Below are 11,596 nucleotides of genomic sequence, written 5' to 3' on the forward strand. Positions count from 1 at the left end.
TTGCTAGAGGGAAGACTGAAAACAGAAACTCTGTTCTAAATGGGTCATATAGAAAAAACTTTATCTGACCCATTTCCATCATATTGATTCAACCCTTACTTTTTGCTTTCCATCTTTATTCCTCTGAAAACATCACAGACTTGAGCCGTACGTTTTACAACGCTGGTGCTTTATTACAAACACATGACCGCCATATATTGCTTGTATCCTAAACAGTAGTGTGCCTTTCTAGCAGCAAACAAAAACAGATATTGAACTTTACATTCAGAGTTTTACCCTAAATTCTAATCAAATCGTGTTATGATAAAAATGATCATGCGCTCTTGAAATACACACGGAGAGATAGGAGTCATTTCGTGAAAGTGACCTTATATATTGCTCATGCTTGAGGACAATTAGATTTCCCATTACTGCATACACACAATGGATGACATCATGCTAGGACCTGCGCAACCTTAGAGAATAAATAGAAACAACCAGAAGGAGCATGCCGATTGAGGAGAAGGGAGGGTGCAAGATGGGTGACGGATGTGAGAAAGGCAGCTGATGTGCTTTGGAGTTAGTCGTATATCTTCATGCACTCATCAGTATACGTTTATCTGCGATCAAATCATCACATCCCCCAATGATCTGAAGCACCGTCACAAAACGGTCATCATGCAAATATACGACGAGAGAGGTAACAGGAAAAAGAGATCAACTGTTGGAATACAGAACATGTTGACATTAGAAATAAATAGCGCTTCTCATTACCAGTACATTTATGAGACTATTTGTTAGTGTCAGTAGATCTATAAATGCAAATGTCCTAATTAAAACAATGCCTGTGGCAGTTTATTGACCAGAAGGGTCAAATAGTTTGGGCCGAGGTGAACCAAACTGAAACACTGATCATGACAATAAATATCACACCACTCTATAATTAAATTTACAGTATGTGAAAAAAAATACATGTAATGTAAATGAGTCAGTGTGTCAAACATTTCAATGGAGAAGCTTTGATTTTGTATTGTTTTGGTCCTACCATAAATTTTGTACCTAATTTTTTGAAAGTACAATGAAAGCACTTTTTATATTAAAAAATGTATTTTGAAAATACTGTTACATTACAAAAACAGCTTCTATTGCTTTGACACTATCACAAATTTGACTTGGCTATGTAAACATTTGGTGAGCAAATACAGTTCAAAACAATGTGTAAAAATGACACTTTTTGGCATGTGAGAAGGATCTATGGAACTTCACTCACAACAGATGTGCTGCGAAAAAGGCTTTTGTAAAAAGCTTGATTGTCATGGCCAAACTACTTTAAAAGGAGGGGCTACTGCTTGTTATTTATTTCAACATTGTTAGAATGTTCCTTTCCTGGAAAAAAATTCTCAGAATCTTTATTTCAACTTTAACATGTCCCTGGAGGGCATTGAAATATTACTTTGATAAAGAAACTAAATTGCATGATAGCATTAGAAGAACTCCTAATATTTGACAGGCCAATAATAATTAAGGCTAATCCTCCTCCTGAATTCCTTTCAACTTCATGAAAATTTAAATTTGATTTAAAAAATGAAATTCGTGAAAAAAAACATGCGAGTTTCATGAAGCGATCATAGCTTTGCACTAAATGATGTTACAATATATTGTAAATATGGTTAGCTTAGCTTAGCACAAAGAAGTTGGTAGCGATAGCAAATCCCTTAAGCGTTTCTATCTCCAGGTATAAAATTCATGGCCAGCATCCGACAGCAAACGTAATGCACAAAGCTAAGCAACAAGCTAACTGTTGGCAATATTGAGCGTACAGAACAAGAGGAAACGTTTGCTGAATGTTAAACTCTTCAACTAAAAGAACACGGTGCTTTGATTTAAAAGTCACTTCATTGGTGTGACCACTACATCATTTTGACAATTTGATTTCCAAGATGAGTTTGAGTATAACTGAAGATACTAAGGTCACGATAATCATTGTCGCATTCCTTGGCTTTAGGTTGTGCTCGCGAGGACTGAGCCCGATAGAAACTGTGGCCTCACTCTTCCCATCTCCTTCCTCCTCCTCGTCAGCGCCCGCCTTTACATGAAGGACCATCTGGGCCCGGTGGTGAGCAACATGGCCGTTAGGGGCAGGGTCAACGCCGCTACAGGTGACCTCATGCTTGGACTCGAGCTGGGGCTACACAGATCAAACAAGCTTCCCTGGAAACGCATCTTTCGGGAGTCCTGCCTCAGAGTCTCCCAGATGGAACTGACTTCCTGCTGGCAGTCAGACAGCGCCGTCAGGGCACACGTGTGGAAAGCTTCCCAGTGGCTGCGGCAAACAAAGCATCATCGGATCAGCACCGCCAATCATCTACCTTATTATCCACAATTCATCCCTGATGGCCGTCGCCGATTCAGTTACTTGCCAATAATCCATCACGGCGATGGATACGGCGGCTCGCGGTAAGTCAAATTGAGCTTTAACTACCATGGTAACCGCTTCTCCGCGAGAAACAATATCACAGATGATATTGCGAGAGTAAATTCCTCAACAGAAAGCTCATGTGTAAATCGCCGTCTAAGCCGGTGGTGGAGTGCAATAACAATGACAAAACAGTCCCTGGAATTTCATTACCACTCCAGCAGAGTCATAAATTATTTAGATGAGTGGCTCAGTGTCTCAGCACCATACTGGATGTCTTCCTCCTCCCGGATGATGGACTGCGTTCTTTGCTTTTGTCACGAGATGCAGAGCTTTCCTTGCATTTATATTATTCTGCTCAGTCATGGATCTTACTGAAATGAACTCTATACACTCGCCATCTAATGAAATCTAACACTGGATCTGATCGAGAACTCCCCTTTTACAAACAGTTGTCATTTAAAAATGCTCCTCATAATAGCGGTTATAGATCACAGTGCACTGCATTGCAAAATTTGCCCCCCGGCCTAAAAGCTAAAAAAAGAAGCAGACAAAAATCGATATGGTGCAGCAGTTGTACACCTTAGAAATTGCATTCACATTTGATCTATTTTCATGTTTCATCTTGTCTCACCTGCACACAGCCGCCACTCCGCTTTCGCTGGTCACGTTTTCCTGGTAGTTGTCCATGCTCTCCCCCAGCTCCAGGACACAATCAGAGAAGTCCTTGTAAACGTTCTCACAATTCACATCTGATGAATCCACCAGCATGGAGATGGAAAGGATCACTGAAATACACATGTAGGTGACACAGAGAGCGCAATCGAATCAATCTCGATGAGGATATTGGACGGGATTCAAACCCAGAACCTCTAAACTGTGAGGCAGATGTGTCCACCACTATGTGCTGTCCGTTACAGTCCTTGACGCTTGATAATGTTTCACAAAAAAAAATTGACTGAGATTATAATTCTTTCCAAATGTGTCCCACATCTCCACTTGACACTTCTGAAGAGCTCATACATAAATAATTCTCGGGTTTAATTGAATCAAATCACTTGGTCAACATCATTTGAACTTCACTCACCCCCCTCGAAATGTAGAAGGACATTTTGGAAGGACCAAGTAAAAAGAAGCATTCGCTAACGGGCATTTAAAAAAAAAAAAAAAAACTTACTGCGCCTGCTTGTGTTTTTTTAATCTCTGCGTGTGCTCCATCGACCACATGTCTCATGTAACGTTCCCGTCAGGCGTGTACAGCACTGATGTCACACTTATGGCTGCACGCAGGAAGATGTATAAAAATAAAAAAAAATACGACAGCACGGAGATGTCTTACCTAAGGCAAAACCGAGGATCTCTCCGATCTTGGTCGACGTGAACAATCCCATGTCATCCCATTTCACGCTCCGTGATGCGATCGTTAATCGGATTACAGGAACCTGGAGTAACAAAAAGAAGGCGCTGGGAAAATTAGCTGCTCATATTTTGACACGAGTCGTGTTTCAGTACAAGGGTGTAAAAAAAAAAAGGAAAAAAAAGGAAACAATCGGTGGGTGTGTGCACAAAGCCCTTCCCTGCTCCGGTCGATGACGTTGTCTCTCCCCTCCGACGGAAAATGAGCTAACCGCCCCCCTTTCGGAACCGGGCAGCCCCCTCCCTCCTCGCCTCCTCCATCTCTCCCTTCTGCAACCTTGATACATCACACATTAATCACGCTGCTTCATCTTTTTGTCAGCTCATCTCCATGCAGGATGTGTAAATAAAAGATCAAAAGACTTGCTAAACCTGTATGCCACAAAACAAAAACATCTTTTTTTTTTTGGTAAAATTTATTTTTCTCCAAAAAGTCTTTCAACAAAGTCTGTAACCCCTTCAAGACACATTTAGGAAGCATCTAACGACCTGTAGAAAAAACTTTTTTTGTTCGAATTGCAGCTGCCATCACTCCGCTATCTTTGAAATGTCACTTCAAGGACACAATGTAGTGTTGTTTTTTTTAAAATCACAATTGCATTGCATTGTTGCACACTGACTATAAAGATTCTAATTCAAATGGCTTTTTTGAGGGTCCTATGAAATGGCACGGACAGATAAGGCTGATAACTGTATCACATTCAGATGCTGAGATGCTTTCAGCCATACTCATTTCCTGTCACACAGAAACATTCATAGTTACAAAAAAAAAAAAAAACTTAAAATGAACAATCAGTACAGATAGTGTCAAGATGTCAACTCTAAGAGCAGCGGAGTCCAAAGTCCAAACACTGTCATCCATCACGCATCAGACATGTGCGAGGAAATGATCTTCGAAATCCTTGTGGACTTTATGTTGACTGAAGGAGAGGCAACAGCTTTATTGATCCGCTCCGGCTGCCCGCTTGGTTCGTTTCCGTGGTGAGTTTTTTGGAGAAGCTTTGTCTGAGAGATAGAAAGCAGAAATTAGGATCAAATTTCCTCAATTACACTATAGTAGGAGAAAAAAAAAAAGAACCTACTCATGGCATTGAGAGTCTCCTGAGGAATCCAGCTGATGTCCACATCGTTCTTCCCACCAGTGCCCTTCTCGAACTTTACTGAGATTCTCTTTTTCTGAAAAACAAAATTCACAACCTTCCTCATATAAGGAAAAAAATCCAACAGTAGAGTACCAGGGGAACTTCTGAATTCAAATGGTAGAATTGATTTAAAAATACTTACCGTCCGTGATTCCAGAACCTGGTACATCGCAAAGAGCATCAGCACCACTAGCCCGCTGAGGAAGATGTACATAAACACTCTGCAAAAGAACATAACACAGCCATTAGCCTAAGTCTGGGAAATGTTTCTCAAGATACATAACATTTTATGAACCAATAGAAAGGTGGGAGGCATCACAAGCGGATGAGCTTCTAGCACTAAAAATCTAACAACTCCAATTTCACACCTCCTTTTACAGTTTGGTAGGACAACACTTTAGGGAAATGCAAGATGGCTCTGTGGGCATTAGTTGTGAAATAAGACTTGATGTAATGGGAGCATTATTTCTTTTCAAATTCAAATATCTATGAAAAAAAAGGACAAAAGAGGAATGCCTTACGTTTCACCATCCAGTCCTTCTTCTTTCTCAACGATGGTGACAGTCTGGTTGTAAATGGCGGTTTGAAAGACTGAGCCCTGAAGAACAATCACAAACATTCAGTATGAACAAAAGATAGCGATTTCATCATTTTTTTGTGATCATGTGGTCGTCGGTGCAAAAAAAAAAGGACATAATGACAAATACCGTACTGGCTCACCTGAGTGTCGTGATAGTTGAGGAGGATAACGAGACCGAATGGACGACCGGCCATGGGCTGAGCTGGGATGAAAGAATATTCGAAGGAGGCCTGCGCGCCCGGTGGAACCACCGTACTCAGAGGCAAAGCTGTGAACTACGCAATCAAATAAAACCTATTAGGATACGAGATGGTCATTCTGAAAAAAATATCAATCATTACTGATCTGACTTACATTCTGAATGTAGAATTGGAAGTCCTGGGGATAACGGAAAGAGGCCTCCAACGACTCAACGGTGAAATCCTGACTGCCCTTGTTGGTGAAACCCACTAGGAATCTCACAATCTCATTGGCAGGAAACTCTAAAGGATTTATTTGCATGAGTATTAGAGTGCAATGCTGAACCAAAGAAAAACCGACTCACCTTCTCCTGTCGTAAAGACGATGGTTGTGTCGGCATCGGTGTGAGATGTTAACAATTTCTCATCACCGTCAGAGTCATCGTCATCATCTCCTTCCTGACATACAATTGTGTTAGTAGACGTGCATTGGAAAATAATACCTCTCAGGTTTTTTTATTACATACAGAGCTTTGGATCTGATCTTCCTCCACCGGCATCTCTTCTTCGTCATCTTCTTCTTCCTCATCAACAGATGCATCTGGGTCAATGTCCTCAGAAGATTCAGTGTCGGCAGACACTCTCCCTGCACAACAATAAAGACATTTTATATTTTTATTCTCATAATTTTGTACATATAGTGATTTCATTTAGCAACAGAGCAGTTTAATTAGATGCACACACTCGCTAATCACCTGCAAAATATTCATCTTAAGGTAATGGAGACAATGTATGCTTAGTTCTTGTAAACATTTGCAGCTACTTTGTGCATACTACAAAAATGTTTTTCCATAGATGCATGCATGATAATCACTAATTAATAATCACTAATTCAAATCTGGAGGTTATTCATATTGCAAAAATAAAAAAATTGAGGATAACTACTGGAAGTCACAATGGAAATTACATTTTTTTACATTTTATTCACTTTATAAAAACAATATTTGGACAAATTTACACTACAGCAGAGTAGGGCAGCTTGACCTATGACGTCAGATAACCCTCCAAATTGTATTTCACCTATGGTGACGTGTCCCATCAGGCGCGTTGCTCCATCGACACACTTCAAGTTTAAAGAGATGGATTTAAAACATCTGCGTCCTTGCTGGCGAATAAATTCAAGTGTGCGTGTCCGCGCATGTGGGAAATCCTCACGTTTAACGCTAGCAGACGTCGATAACTTTCATTCATTCATTCCGAATGAGCGCTTGTAAACTAGTAGACGATCAATAATATCCATGAAGTTTATCGTTTCAGATAATGAAGAAAAGTAGTTTAGAATGCACACGGCCGACTGGCTTCACATCTTCTCATGGAAAATATGCCACGTCAATATGTTTAACAGTCTGATTCGCATTTTAACTGTACAAAAAGAAATTATACGGTCTAAAAATACCTTACCTATAGATATCAAGCCGCAGGGGAAAGCCAGGAGGAGCAACAGCAACATTTTTGATCCGAAAGTAAACATTTTTGGAGCGAGTTTGCAGACTGAAGTTAGTTACACATCAGCGTTCTGCAGAAGAGAGAGAGACGAGGTTGGAAGGGGCGTGGCTGGAGAGAGTTTAGACCCGCCCATCGACTATCCTTGGAGAAGTTGGAGGCAGAGTCAGACATTATTTTATTGCCCGGCGGTTCGGCACAAGCGGATTTTCAATATTTATTCATTTTTGGTTGTTTTATTTTTTGCATGTTGACACGTCTACCCCAGAATGTTGTTAATTGCTAATTCATTCTTTTGCTCAGATGAATGGCACGGTCATGAACATGCAGAAACCATACAGGAAGGGTTAGGCCTTGATTCAAACCAATTTCAGACCTGTTGGGGGTAACCACTAACACCCTGCTACCCAAGTATATCCTGGTGAATAACCTCCCAAATCTCTGCTAGCATCAATTTTCAAATGTCTAAAATGCTGCCGAAACACAATGTTATACTTTAGTCACCCTTTTTTTTTTTTTTGCACCTTCATTTGTTGATCTTGTAAATTAAGACAGATTTTATGCTCAATCTTTATTTTTCAACATGGTGTTATTCTCATCTTGTGGTTTTCTGCCAAAGCTCACATCCTGTCTAACAGTTTTTCTTTCTCAGCGTGCCTACTCAGAAGACAGTCGCAGCTTGCAAGTCACCATTGAAATTAGTTAGTGCAGATAAACTGCTTGTGATCACAGAATCATCAACATGTCAAACTGTACTTGTTGCCCATTCACAAATGGTAAGTCTTGAAATAGATATTACTCATCTCGATCATTAAGTGCAGTTCTAAGATATATTGCGAATGTTCTGCTTTTACAAAGATTACTATGTTCCGTTTTGGTGTGTTGATTGAAAGTGTTGTATATTGCATTGTTGGAGGGTGCATGGTTAACTTTTATTCAACCTGTGCATGTTTTATTTAAAGTGTGTCGAATGTTTGTGTGTGGTCATTGTTGTCTCATTCTTCCTCTTTTTTGAAACAATAAAAGCTCAACACAAAAACTAGCAAAATTATGAAATAGGTTAGCCAATGAATAATCCCGCAAGTAGAAAGTTTATTCGCGTAATAGTTTTTCTCATATAATGTATTATATAATGAATTGTAATCAAGTCATTTCTGTTCTCTCCTTTGCCAGATGAGAACTGCTTCTGGGTGATCAGTGGATTACTGATACTGTCAGTTTCTTGCAATATTATTTTTTGTGTTTTAAAATTATGTTGCTCAGGTAACCAATTTATTTAAAACAGTTCAACAAATGTATTTTGGTCATCTAATATTTGATTTGTTCCTCTGTATGCTTCATCAGAGAACAAAAAATGTTGGTCCAAACAAAGGTATTTAAATTTTGCCTAATCCAAATAATATAGGATATTTGTATTTCTAAAACTGCAACCCTCGATCAAAAACACATCACTTTTATGTGCTGTTTAGACAGAGTGTCCAACAGATGAGCGATAATCCAATATATGGAAACGTCAGCTGTATGCAAACTAGTAAGTCATTTTGGGAATTTCCCTCTTGCATTCTGGATTTGTGTCGACTTTCAACATTTCGTTCTCAGGTGCAACTGCAATTTCTGAAATCAATCCTTCACGCTTGACAGTCAGTTCGTCATCTCTGCATGATCCACTGAGCCCAAGCCCTGACTCGCAGGTTTATTTTTTTTATACAAATTTATTGCAAAAACAACGAAAAGGAATTAAGCACATTACCATCACCATGTAGTAGAAAATGAAATTAAGTGAAGCAATTACATAGGGATCCTCTTTATTTTCTCTTTTCAGCCACAAAGTCCAGACTGTTACGCCAACCTGGACCGAAAGAGCTCCAAGAACAATTCTGCTTGCAGTTCTCCTCAGGTTGAATACTCAGCCGTGTTTCAGTCAGATGCATTGGGAGAGAAAGACAAAAAAAACGCGCATTCAGATACTACCGTGACGGATGTGTATGCTTCTGTGCAAACCAAGCGCACCAAAACTGGCGACAACGCAGACATTGCGCAATATTATGCTAATCGTGTTTGAGAAGAGCCGTGGCAGGTTGAACTGTCAACTTTTAACCACAAGGTGGCACTGTTGATCATTTATTGGTTGATGTCCTTGAGGTTAAAACGGCCATGGTATAGTAAAGTTCATATATGCCAAATGATATGTTTAAACGTAAACTTAAAACTTACCTTTAGACCTAGTCTTTAGTCTCGTTCTATTTTCAAATGTAATTGAAAGATTATTTTCATCTTTTTTAAAGTTAACTTTTTACTTTTATTTTGTGCTTGTCTTTTAGTGATCATATTTTTATAGCTCTTGATTCGCCATTTGTCTTATTTTGTATCATTCATATTACTCTTAGTCTCATCAATTTTATCTTGAATAATCAACCACATTCAAACCAATATTTTAAAATAGATAGATAAATAAATATATATATATTATTTAGCTCACTCTTGATTATGTATGTTCTTAGCTCTCTTTTCAGTCCCTGCTGTATGTGTGTTAATATTGCTTTTAATATTGCTAACACTTTATGTGATCTAGTAATAAAATTTTTGTGCAAAACACATACTGAACCAATAAATACGGATTGACGACAAGTAAGACAAATGTGCTGTAATAAAATTGGTATTTTGGTGTACAGAATTATCTTTTTTATTGTGATACAGCAGGAGAGGAGAAAATGTTCCTCTAGGGATTAAAGGGCAATTCCCCGAGTTGATATTTTGTTAACCTTAACCTGTCACCTGCATGAAACCGGTGCTCATTGTTATTATCTTCCCTTATCTGATAAAATTGATTACATATATAAGGAGCTATTAGTTATTAGTAGCAAATGAGCGGGTATGAGATCAGACCGCCGTGAGCACACCTCACCATGAACGGATCAACAAGTTTCCAGTACGTCTGCCAGCATTGGTGATAGTGTTGGAAGGGGTCCTGACTCTATATGCCATCTTTGTCACTTATGACAACGACGCCAATGTCAATCAGCTTTCCTCTTCACTTGTTTGCCTGCTACTTCTACTTGTGCTGTCCTGCCCTGCCCTCAGTATTCTGGCCCTCCTTCACCTCTGCGCTTACCTTAAGAGGCGACGATCAACATCGAGCAATCTTGCACACTTTTATCAGTCTGAGCTCATCCACTGTCATGGCGTTCGCACTTTCTGCAGTGTTCAATAAGAGATGCAAGCTCATATTGGCCGACATCCAGAACGTGACTTTGGCAGGTGGTATGACAGTTGGAGCGTCAGTGGACATGATGATTTCTCCTTCAGCCGCCTACGCTTTGGCATCATGGGCTGTGTCGCTTGTTTGTTTATTCTTTTAAATAAAAGTCTCTCAGGCCCTTTCTGGCATGAAGTATGAAGATCCAGGACCAGTGCGGAATTCACAATCTGCACAGACTGGAATCTCTGGCATCTTGCTAGCAACCAAGGAAGCCTATGGACCCAGCATGTACTGGACTTTTTCCCACGGCATTCCACCTGAGGAAAACCCAAAGCTGCTGGAGCTTCAGATGCTGATCCTTAGGTTGAAACCGGGCTTACGGTGTACAGCACAGAAGCATGCCTTCATATGCCTCCAGATTTTAATGGACTGGAAGATATCCAGAACTCTCTAACCTGCAATAACATTGATGTCAATAAAAATAAACTAGCTCCATAAAGTCTGATCAGCCACACTGATACTTCACTGTTATCTATTATATATGATGTCAAAGTCAAAGTCATTCAAAGCGTAATCAAATGCTTAATAAGGTAAATGTGCAGACCCTTTTTTTTAAACACCTAAACATTAAACAACATAGATTTGTGGTATGGTTCATCCATTTTTATTCTATACAGTACATCATTTGAGATGCATATTTAGGTTTCAATGGTGAAAATGTGTACAATAAACCACAGTTTGAAGATTTGAGGCTAATACGACACCTAAGTATTACTTAATCATCAGTCGCCTTTCCCTTTTGATGAATAATGGCTGCTTATTATCTGCATTTCGAAGGTGATACCACTACATGTGTGCGATAATACTGTATGCTTTGCCACCTGACCTACAAACTAAATTTGAAAGTTCAAAAAGTGACTATATGTACCGCTTGGGTCATGAACTGGATTAACACTGATAGTTTGATTACTGTAAATTTTAGTTTCTCAGTAGCTAGCAAAGTTGTGAGAGTATGTTAGAATTAAAATCATTTTAATATGTACTCTACCTAGATAAACTTAGAGAGATTACAATAATGTATTCACATAAACGAATGTCACTAGTTTTAAATGATTACAGTTCATTAATAATAATGATTAAAAACGATATTTTGAAGAAATGTTTTTACAGAAGTGTATATCA

At 39.2% G+C, this 11,596-nt stretch overlaps 3 protein-coding genes across 5 annotated transcripts; 1 reads left to right on the forward strand and 2 right to left on the reverse strand.

Annotated features, from left to right (window-relative positions):
- Positions 1–151: 151 nt before the first annotated feature.
- On the reverse strand, positions 152–4,000 carry LOC148390522 (neuritin-like). 3 transcript variants are annotated; one of them, XM_088388920.1, is made up of 4 exons: positions 3,735–4,000; positions 3,030–3,183; positions 2,024–2,302; positions 152–1,990 (listed from the first exon to the last, which is right to left on the reverse strand). In XM_088388920.1, the coding sequence occupies exons 1-3, from the start codon at positions 3,784–3,786 to the stop codon at positions 2,068–2,070; spliced, it is 441 nt and encodes a 146-aa protein (XP_088245046.1). In that variant the 5' UTR covers positions 3,787–4,000; the 3' UTR covers positions 152–1,990; positions 2,024–2,067. The 3 variants fall into 3 exon arrangements, with proteins under 3 accessions (XP_088245046.1, XP_088245045.1, XP_088245047.1); XM_088388919.1 differs by having other exon boundaries at positions 152–2,302; positions 3,735–3,998; XM_088388921.1 differs by lacking the exon at positions 3,735–4,000 and adding an exon at positions 3,573–3,698 and having other exon boundaries at positions 152–2,302.
- A 208-nt stretch (positions 4,001–4,208) lies between these two features.
- LOC148390523 (translocon-associated protein subunit alpha-like) lies at positions 4,209–7,337 on the reverse strand. The gene is made up of 9 exons (XM_088388912.1): positions 7,174–7,337; positions 6,240–6,358; positions 6,078–6,171; positions 5,888–6,015; positions 5,674–5,808; positions 5,475–5,551; positions 5,096–5,174; positions 4,894–4,987; positions 4,209–4,816 (listed from the first exon to the last, which is right to left on the reverse strand). Exons 1-9 carry the CDS (start codon positions 7,241–7,243, stop codon positions 4,752–4,754), a joined length of 861 nt encoding a protein of 286 aa, XP_088245038.1. The 5' UTR covers positions 7,244–7,337; the 3' UTR covers positions 4,209–4,751.
- An 83-nt stretch (positions 7,338–7,420) lies between these two features.
- On the forward strand, positions 7,421–9,889 carry LOC148390524 (uncharacterized). The gene is made up of 7 exons (XM_088388914.1): positions 7,421–7,636; positions 7,868–7,991; positions 8,389–8,478; positions 8,560–8,587; positions 8,685–8,746; positions 8,815–8,906; positions 9,038–9,889. Exons 2-7 carry the CDS (start codon positions 7,958–7,960, stop codon positions 9,275–9,277), a joined length of 546 nt encoding a protein of 181 aa, XP_088245040.1. The 5' UTR covers positions 7,421–7,636; positions 7,868–7,957; the 3' UTR covers positions 9,278–9,889.
- Positions 9,890–11,596: the final 1,707 nt, after the last annotated feature.

This window comes from Syngnathus floridae, chromosome 11, assembly GCF_059516105.1.
Source record: "Syngnathus floridae isolate MCC-2025c chromosome 11, RoL_Sflo_1.0, whole genome shotgun sequence".
NCBI classification, from domain to species: domain Eukaryota; kingdom Metazoa; phylum Chordata; class Actinopteri; order Syngnathiformes; family Syngnathidae; genus Syngnathus; species Syngnathus floridae.

Bases quoted from the DNA above. Each gene is read 5' to 3' on its own strand.
- LOC148390523 (XM_088388912.1), bottom strand. From the start codon at position 7,243: ATGTTTACTTTCGGATCAAAAATGTTGCTGTTGCTCCTCCTGGCTTTC. The intron at 5,809-5,887 runs GTAAGTCAGATC...TTGATTGCGTAG, and splicing joins TCCAATTCTACATTCAGAAT to TTCACAGCTTTGCCTCTGAG. The intron at 5,552-5,673 runs GTGAGCCAGTAC...ATTGTTCTTCAG, and splicing joins TCAACTATCACGACACTCAG to GGCTCAGTCTTTCAAACCGC.
- LOC148390524 (XM_088388914.1), top strand. From the start codon at position 7,958: ATGTCAAACTGTACTTGTTGCCCATTCACAAATG. The intron at 7,992-8,388 runs GTAAGTCTTGAA...CTCCTTTGCCAG, and splicing joins TTGTTGCCCATTCACAAATG to ATGAGAACTGCTTCTGGGTG. The intron at 8,479-8,559 runs GTAACCAATTTA...ATGCTTCATCAG, and splicing joins TTTAAAATTATGTTGCTCAG to AGAACAAAAAATGTTGGTCC.
- LOC148390522 (XM_088388920.1), bottom strand. From the start codon at position 3,786: ATGGGATTGTTCACGTCGACCAAGATCGGAGAGATCCTCGGTTTTGCC. The intron at 3,184-3,734 runs GTAAGACATCTC...TGTGTATTTCAG, and splicing joins GATCCTCGGTTTTGCCTTAG to TGATCCTTTCCATCTCCATG. The intron at 2,303-3,029 runs GTGAGACAAGAT...TGTTTGCCGCAG, and splicing joins GGAGTGGCGGCTGTGTGCAG to CCACTGGGAAGCTTTCCACA.